Here is a 9,920-nt window from a genome sequence, read left to right on the forward strand (position 1 = left end):
GGTGCCATTATTCTCATTTACTCTTTTATTGCCTTTTCTTTTTTAGAGTTTAGGTTATTGTTGGATACTAGCATGCGTATTAGTCAATGCATGTTCTGATTTACATTTGCTATTGCTTTTTCTTTGTTATTGCTTCTTTTGTTTAAAAGCCTTGGTGCCATTCTTCTCATTTACTCTTTTATTACCTTCTCTTTTTTTTTTAAAACAAAATTATGAGCTTTTAATTTTTTTTCTCATCTACTTTTTTTTTTTTTTGCTTTGTTATTGCTGCTTCTGTTTAAAAGCCTCGATGCCATTCTTCTCATTTACTCTTTTATGGGGTTCTCTTTTGTATTTGCTTTTTCTTTTTCTTTTTTTTTTTTTAAAAAAATTATGATCTTTTAAATGTTTTCTCATCTACCTTTTTTTTTTTTTTCTTTTTTTTTTCTTTGTTATTGCTTCTTACGTTTAAAAGCATTGGTGCCTTTTCTTTTTTAGAGTTTAACTTATTATTGGATACCAGCATGCCTATTATTCAATGCATGTTCTGATTTACTTTTTGTATTACTGCCTTTTCTTTTTCTTTTTCCTTTTTGTTTTTTTAAGAGCTTTTAAGCTTTTTCACATTTACTTCTTTTCTTTGTCATTGCTTCTTCTCTTTAAAATTCTTGGTGTCATTCTTCTAATTTACTCTTTTATTGCCTTTTCTTTTTTAGAGTTTAGGTTATTGATGTTGTAGTGCCTTTTCTTTGTATATATAAATATATTTTAAGTTTTCGTGTCAGTGTTTTCATTTACTCTTTTGTTTGTTTTTCTTTTTTAAATATTTGATTCGTGATTTTGCATTGCACCTATACGTTTTGATCCATTTAATTTTGGAAAAGCATGTAATGTTCTCATTTACTTTTTTATATATTTTTTATTTTGTTGAGCATTTGTTATTTTTCTTATTTATTTATTTTTGTCTTCAGTCTTCTCATTTACTCTTTTCTAATGCGTTGGTTCTTCATGTTGCATTGGTACTACTTTTTTATTTTATTTTTATTTTTACTGTTTGGCAAACATTTTTCCACTCTTTTTTTTTTTTTTTACTATTCACACCACTTTTTTCCAGAAAAAAAAAAAATCAAAATATTTTCACTTTTTATCATCACATAATTCACCGTTTTGTTACTATTCAAACCCAAAAAATAATTACAAATCAAAATTTTTTTAACTTTTTAATACAAAAAATTCAAAATTTTATATTACATCAATCTACACAAGCTACAGTACCAAGGGCAAAAGCAAACTCAATCCATTTAAAGTATCTGTCTTTGATCAATGTCCTCGTTTACTTTTATTATTATTATTATTATTGTCATAAATTTTTGAGCTTTTAATTTTAACCCTTTTTTATTGCTTCTTTTTTTTTTGAAAAAAAAAATTTATTTTTAAGTTTTAGTGTTAGTGCTCTCATTTGGTACTCTTCTTTTACTCTCTTCTTCTTCTTCTTTTTTTTTTTTTCTTTTTTTTTTTTTTTTTTTTTTTAAGTTTTGGTTTTCGAGGTTGCATTGCAAATACACGTTTCACATATGTTTCAGTTTTAGACAAGCACCTGCCTTTAATTATTTTTTCATTTATTTTTGCCATATGATTTTTATTTGTTCTTATTATTTTTTCATTAATTTTTGATCTCTTTTTAACTTATTTTGAAAGTTTAACTTGTTTCTCTAATTTACTCTTTTTATTGCTTCTTCTTTTTTCTTTTTTCTTTTTTGCCCTTTTTATAATTTTGGTGTCAACATTCTTATTTACTCTTTTATTGCTTTTTCTTTTTGAAAGATTTGATTATTGATGTTGTGCATTGTAACTACACATTTTGATCCATTTTAATTTTGGGTAAGCATCTACCTGTAGTCAATGCAAGCTCTCTCTCATTTACTTTTTCATCACTATTTTCTTTTTTAAAATTTTGGGAAAATTTTATAAAAACCCCATCAACTTTCACATGTTTTCAAATTACACTTTAAATGTTCAAAAACTCTCAATTTAGGATATCAAACTTTCATTTTTTTGCAATATCCCTCATCTGTTATGATTTTTCATTAAATCTTGCCAAAATTTTCAAAATACCCATATTTTTATTATAAAATAAAATAAAATAAAAAATTTGAAAAGATGCAAGCGTTGGTCAGGATATAACTAAATTTGCAAAAATACCTATGCCTGAATATTTACAAATATAATAAAAGAGCATGGATATTTTAAGAATTTTAACAAGATTTAACGGAATATTCTAACGAAATGAGAACACTGCAAAAAATTAAAAGTTTGATACCATAAATTGAGATTTGTGAACTTTAAGGGAATCATTTCAAAACACGTGGATTTCCAGGGAAGTTTTGTGAAAATTTCCCCTAAATTTTTTCTTGTTTATTTATTTTTATTTTTTTAATATTTGTAAAATTGATATCAATATTTCAATTTACTCTTTTAATGCCTTTTCTTTTTTTAAAGATTTTGTTCTTGATGTTCCATTGCAATTACACATTTTAATCAATTTTAATTTTGGACAAACATCTATCTTTTTTTTTTTAACCTTTAGTTAGTAATTTCATTTACTCTTTATTTTTATTATTTTTTAATTTTTTGACATGTCCGCACAAGAGAGGGGAGGGAGATTCGAACTAGTGACCTCCGCTTCATTAGGCATGGTTCCAGCCGATTGAGCTACCTCTTGGGAACATTTTATTTTTATTTTTTGGTTCTTGCTATTGATACACGTTTTAATTTTAATTTTTTTTCTAACCTTTTATTGATTATTATTTTTTAAAGATTTGGTTATCGATGATGTTGCATTGCAACTTCACGTTTCCATTAATTTAATTTTGGACAATATGCTTTTAGTTAGTGTTCTCATTTACTTTTTTTTTTACTGCTTTTATTATTATTATTATTATTATTTATTTATTTATAGTTTGGTTCATGACTTTTACAATTACCTCTTTAAGTTTAAAAACTCTTAATTTAGTATATTCAACTTCTAATTTTTGACAAAGTCACTAATCTATTATGATTTTTTGTTAAATCTTAATAGAAGCCTTGAAAATTACCAAAATACCCTCAAATTTTTTTTTTTAAAGGAAATTTCAAAAAAGGTCTGGTGGGTCTGCAAGTGCACCTTGTGAACCACTACCGTGGGTTTGGTTTTATTTGTAATTAAGGATAAATTTAAAATTTTATAAAAAATTTAGGGGTATAAAGGTTATTTCATTTTTTTTGCCATATGATTTAACCTCCAACCATAACTAGGGAATGACATTGCAAAAAATTGAAAATTTGGTACGTTAAATTGAGAGTCTTTAAACTTTATGGGGGTAATTGCAAATGTCATAAAAGTTCATAGAGGTTAAGTGAAGTTTTTCGTTAACATTTTTAGCACTAGAAAGAAAATTAAAAAAAAAAAAACTAAAAACTAAAAAAGAAGCTAAAAAAAAAAAAAAAAAATTTAGCCATTTTTAAATATTTAAGACAAGCATATGCTTTTATCAGCACTTTACTTCGTGGTCTCTCTCTCTTGTTAATTACATTTTCCCCGTAAAAGTGTTACTCATTTACAAGTTGCTCTCACAAACTACCGGTTGTCACACTTAGTTAGACGCATCGAACAATCATTTTTTAATCAAGAAAACTCCTTCATTAGGAAATCTCTTTAAATTAGATAGAATATTGGAGTTTTTGACATAAAAAGACAGAAATATCTTCAAATAAAAAAATAAAAAACTAAAAAATCAATCAATAAATAAAAATGTTAAATATAAACAAAAGAAAACTTAAACTTAAAAAAAAAAGTTAGTCGTCCGATTAGACATAAGGGGTGGCTTAGCTATAGGGCTGACAATCTTTGACATAACCCACGAAGGGGTATGGTTTGAGATAAACAATTCGAGTCATAAACGGGTCATCCCGCTTGACTCGATTAATAAAATGGTCATTCACGGGTCACTCGCTTAACCTGTGAGTTGACCCGTTTACAAAAGCGCACACACACACATAGTTAAAGGCGAAACGAGTTAGACGAGTCGTGTTTAGGTTGAAACGGGTGCAACATGTCGTGTTGTGTTTGTTCAAACAGGTTAAACAAGTTGCTTTTGGGTCTAAACAGGTCAAACGGGTGACCCGTTTATGAATATATATTTTATATAATAAATACAAGTTGAAAGTGAAACGAGTCGAGTTTGGGTTGAAACGGGAGCAACATGTCGTGTCGTGTTTGTTCAAACGAGTTAAACGAGTCGCTTTTGGGTTTAAACAGGTCAAACAGATGACCCGTTTGTGATCCGTTTAGTAAATGGATTAAGCGGGTCATGTTTAGGTTGAATGATTTATCTTGTTTAATTAAATGAGTCGTGTTCAAGTTGACCCATAATGGGTTTGTGGGTTAATCTGAACTTGACCTATTAGCTTTAATTGTCAAAATATGCCTATAACTGCATCTATGCGGTAGTGAAAACTGAAAAGAAGCCAGATCCAACTTTTTGAACAAAATTTTGAGATAGCAATGTTTTATTAACTACTGAAATATTAGCCTTGTGAAAAAAAAAAAAAAAAATCGATAAATGATTGACACGTAAGATAGGAGTGTACTATATAATTATCCTCTTGCCGTGTAGCCGCCGGCCACCACTTCCTTTGAGCTAAGGAAGTGGTGGAGGCTATACGGCAAGAGGGCAACTACTGGGTGAGGGACAGACAAGTGTTGAATGACATGAAGTTTTTACTCAAGGGTTTTCACGTATGGCGCGCGCAGGTGACTCATGTTAACAGGGGGGCTAATGTGGCAGTTCATAACTTAGCTAAACTGGCACTTTCTCTTGGGGTAGAGCAAATATGGCATGAGAACTTTCCGTTATGTATGCAGGATGTTGTACTTGCGGAGCAAGTGATTATCATGAATTAATGAAGTTTTCTATCTTCTCTCAAAAAAAAAAAAAAAAAATTATGCTAAACACCCACTCTAATAATAGATCATTTCTATTTAAAGTAAAATAGTGCGAAACTATTTCATTATCTAGATTAAATTTACATCATTTAAAGTGTACATATTGTCACAACATTTAAATTTACTTGAACACTCATTTGTTTCTCGATGTCTTTTTGTTTTTTAGAAGCTTTATCAACATTGTTCTCAAAAAGTAGTTCAATTGGTTGGAATCATGCATAATGAAGCGGAGGTCACTAGGTCGAATCATTCTCTCCCCTTTGTGCAGACATGTAAAAAAGAAAAAAAAGAAGAAACTTTACTAACGTTTTTAAGTGGCAGCTCAATCAGTGAAGGACTAAAAGATCATTAGTAACTAGTCACTTCTAGAAGTTAGTAGTATCTAGATTTTTTTTTTTTTAAGTAAAGCAGTATCAAGACTTAAAAAGTCAAATTGGCAATCATTATAAAATAAGAAATCTTTAGATATACAATAATAAAATTGACACGTGAAACTTTTTCAGAGGTCAACTTTAATTTGAGTTTGTAGTAAAAGAAAGATATAATTTAACCAACTTTTTAAATCCAGACAATTCAAAGGGTTGGAAAGTTCAACAGATATCTTTGTTAATAAACAGAGTGAATATTGTGTTAGCTGCTTGGAAGTTGGAAATTCATGGGCTCTATTTTAAAAAACAAAGGTTAATTAATAATTATATTTTCTCCCCTAAACAACTACTCATTTACACAATGCCTCAAATATATCACACTCAACCACCTTAAACGAACATTTTTTGGCAAAAAATTCTTCATTAGTTGATATTGTTAAATCAGGCGGAATATGCATTTTTTAAGCATAAAAAAGTAAAAACACCTTCAAATAAAAGAATACAAAAATTCAAACTAAATCAAATTTAAAAACTAAAATAAAGGGTTGGTCACCCATGGTATTTTTGTTATTTCACATTATTTTAACGATTTTGACTAATGACAATGTTTTTTTGCAATAAAATGATAGTCGAGGGAGGTTGAGTGTTAAATGTGGTAATTCATAACTTGAGCGGATTAAGGGAAAAAAGTAAACCCTAAAAGTTTTGTTTCATGTCTTTTGTTTTTTGTCTTCTAAGAAATGAAAATATTAACAAACAAAGCAATTCCAAAAACACACCAAAAAAAAAATTATAATTATTGTCACATAAGATTACATTTTCAAAAAAAAAAAAAAAAAAATCCAAGAAATTTATTGTTGAAATAGTTAAGTCACAGTCCAATCAAGAACAGCCTTGGTACAAACATTTAAGATTAAAAATAAAAAATAAAAAATTCACTCATTGCTTAACCAACTTGGCTCTGGCGTAGCCTTTGTCTAATTGAAATTGTTCTGTAATGGTAATGCCAAGATGCGCCATAAGAAGCCAGACATGAGCGAGGAGCTCCCCGCCTTCGGCAAGCTGTTGAGCATGATAATAACCTCTGCAGTGACTAGCAGCATAACCCAAAATCTCAATCCACACATTACAAACAAACTCCCACTTCTCCTTTTTCTTCTCTATTTCCTGCAATTGATGTGCAAGCCTGCATCCATCGAAAAGCACAGATTTGCTCCTATTCCCTTTGACCTTCTCTGGTGGGACTTCAGTACTCACTTTAAGCAACATTGTGCGAAGTTTGTCATCATCTTTTGATGATAAACCTTTTTCCTTGGAAAATTCATTGGCCTCCTCACAAGTGTCTCGAAACCTGATCATCCCAATCCCAATTGGCAACATGAAAGGAAGCATGACTAAAAGATATAACATGTAATCCGATAGTTTATTGCTCGAATCTTTGGCAGCGAAGTGTTCCCCACCATCTGAGTGATAGCAGAGATCAGTAGCAATGTGCCAGATAAGAATGCTTTGGTCGAATTCTACCTCCGTGGTCCAACCAAATTTTGAGGAGTACTCGGATCCATATTCTTCAAAAACAAGACTGCCTCTGGCACTACATAAAGACGCGATATGTTTGTCATACTCTTTGTTGACATTTGCTTTTTCTTTGACGACCTTTGGCTTTTCTTTGTTGATCTCTGGTTTTTCTTCTTTTTCGACCTCCGCTTTTTCTTCTTTGTTGACCTCTGGTTTTTCTTCTTTGTTGACCTCTGATTTTTTTTTTATGACGATCACCTCTGATTTCTTCTGGAAGTGCAGGAAGATCAAGTCTTTCATTTCGACAGAGATTTTGCAACGGTGTTTATGCCAGTAGTTCTCGAATGTTTCATGAAATGGTAAATATTTCAAAATCTTTTGGACACGTTTATAATCCAGAAAAGACACGAGGTTGCGTTTAAGGGAAAAGCTTAGCAAATTGTACCGAGCCAAGGAATTTGACCACCTCTTTTTGTTAGAAGGTAGAAAAGAAGAGATTAGTTTAGAGACAATGTTTCCAAAACAAGAGATTATTGGAGAAAACATAGGTTGATGAAAAAAGTAGGTAACTGGAGAAAACATATGTTGAAAACAAGAGGTTATTCTAGAAACCATAGGCTTAAAACAAGAGATTATTTGAGAGATGGGTTGAAAACTACGAATATATCCAGGAAACTTACGTTCAAGCTTACTCAACCATAGCTTTGTCCTGTCGGAGGATAGTAGCAAAATGACAGCATAAAATTCTAGAATAAGAGCTCCGACCAGCAATATGTAAGTAATGATCAGATCAGCGTGCAGGTGGTGGTCCTTTTTTTGGTTTGTAAACAGGTGTTGGTGCTTGTCAGCAAACAGGAAGAAGACAAAAACTGTAGTTGTGAAAGAGGAAGTGATGAAGCGGCAAAAGCATCCCCGCTTAGTGTACATTATAGGCGCCTTGGTATAGAAAGCGTCATACGCGAAGCCAAGTTCGATTTCAACTAACTTGAAAGCATCTTTACAAGTGGATTTCCGGAAGTAAGACTGGCTCTTATCTCGGTCCTGGAAGCGAAGAGTAAGATCTACAAAGAGCCGCCTGAAACTCTGGAAGAATTTGTATGCGTCATCCAATAATGCACTACTGTTGTTACCGCCATCCAATAATGCAATACTGTTGTTACCGCCATTGCCAGCAGCGGACTGGTGAGAAACCTCGATCACCTCTTCAGCCTTCACATAAAATCCCTCCGCCTTCTTCAAACTGAATTCGTCCATGAATTTATCATAATTTGGGCCAGGATCGGGAGGATCGATCAAGGAAACAAGGAACTGCTCACGATTTGCAGATCTCAAGGCTAGTGTCCTTTCTCCGTACTTTATTACCCCAGCTAAAAGCATGGGAATGGTCAGGATGGAAAGCCGAGTACTAAGCCAGGCCGTGTAAGTGATATACAATGCCACACCCGTCTGGACACATAGTCCAAGGAAGTGCCTTATCCACAACTCATTGTCTGCTATAGCATAAGCAGTAATTGTGTCTGGGCCGCCAAGGTGTATCAACAAGAATGGTGCCCAAAATGCCATGAGCTCATCATCGATAGGATCGGTTTTATGGGCATCATATCTGTAGGAATTTCTTTGCTTTCTGAAGAGGACACCCAGTGCAACAGTTGCCACCCAGTCTGCCAATAGATACGCTGACCAAATAGGCAATCTGGGCCAGATTCCTGGATTATACTTTCTACGGTTGCCCATCAGAATGAGTAATATTTGCAAGAAGAGGCTGAATAGGACCAGTATCTGTACCTCCCAATCCTCCCATCGTCTCTTCACTGATTCTAGTGACAGGTGGTGGAGTATCCCCTTCTCCGAAAAACCCCAGCCGCTCAAAACTGACAACAAAACCAACACACTTATCAACACTTAACACAAAAAGACTCAATTTATGTTAAATATATTACTGCTAAATGACACCAAATAGAAGTTCCATAAATATTAAAGGTAATTGAATTTTCGTGGTGTAAATTGCTACTGACTTACTTGAAAGTATCATCCTCAGTTCAGCTTCTGTGATCTCATGAAGTGCATGTCTTTGTAAGAGAACTAAGATACATATATATATATATATAGACCCAAGATTCTAAACTTTGAAACGTGAATTGCTTTATGGAATTGACCCCAATGGGAAATTTTTATATATATAGGCATACTCATAGTTACTACCGAATCACTATTTTAGATAACAGAATTGTCGGGAATCTTGATTCTCCTTTATGGTAATACTACATGTATATATAGACTAAATTAAACTGCTCCTGGCATGTTTCAAAATTTCAAGAGGATAAAGTTTTGCCCTAGGTTAAATGAACTTTCTTCAAGATTAGTCTATAAATTTGTAGGTGTCTTTTAACATATTTTTTGTACTTATATAACATTTATATTTGTAAATTGTACTTTATAACCATACAATTATAAATTCAAACAGATTTCATATTAATACGCCTCTTCAAGAAAATGTTTGCGAGTTGTCTATCTACGTGCGTGGATACCAGCATGCGTATTTGTCAAATTGTCAGTGCATGTTTTGATTTACTTTTTCATTGATTTTTCTGTTTTTTTAAATTAAAAAAAAATGGTATGAGCTTTTAAATTTGTTCTCATTTACATTTTTTTTTCTTTGTTATTGCTTCTTTTTTTTTTTTTTCTTTTTTTTTTCCCTGTTCAAATCAGGGGAAAAGGGTTTGTTATTGCTTCTTCTCTTTAAAAGTCTTTGGTGTCATTCTTCTCATTTACAATTTTATTCTTTTATTTTTTTTGAGTTTTAGGTTATTGTTGGACACCTGCATGAGTATTAGTCAGTGCTAATTTACTTTTGTATTGCTTTTCCTTCTTCTTTTTTAATTTTTTATGAGCCTTTAATTTTTTTTCTCATTTACTTTTTTTCTTTGTAATTGCTTCTTCTCTTTAAAAATCTTGGTGTCATTCTTCTCATTTACTCTTTTATTACCTTTTTCTTTTTTAGAGTTTAGGTTATTAATTGTTGGATACCGGCATCCGCGCGTACGTATTAGCTGGTCAATGCATGTTGTAAT

General features: G+C 31.7%; 1 protein-coding gene across 1 annotated transcript; it reads right to left on the reverse strand.

Annotated features, from left to right (window-relative positions):
- Positions 1 to 6,270: 6,270 nt before the first annotated feature.
- LOC148583931 (uncharacterized) lies at positions 6,271 to 8,881 on the reverse strand. Its single transcript, XM_088510828.1, has 3 exons — positions 8,869 to 8,881; positions 7,108 to 8,750; positions 6,271 to 6,987 (listed from the first exon to the last, which is right to left on the reverse strand). Exons 1-3 carry the CDS (start codon positions 8,879 to 8,881, stop codon positions 6,271 to 6,273), a joined length of 2,373 nt encoding a protein of 790 aa, XP_088366954.1.
- Positions 8,882 to 9,920: the final 1,039 nt, after the last annotated feature.

The sequence above is a fragment of the Corylus avellana genome, chromosome 9 (genome assembly GCF_965113065.1).
Source record: "Corylus avellana chromosome 9, dhCorAvel1.hap1.2, whole genome shotgun sequence".
Lineage (NCBI taxonomy): Eukaryota > Viridiplantae > Streptophyta > Magnoliopsida > Fagales > Betulaceae > Corylus > Corylus avellana.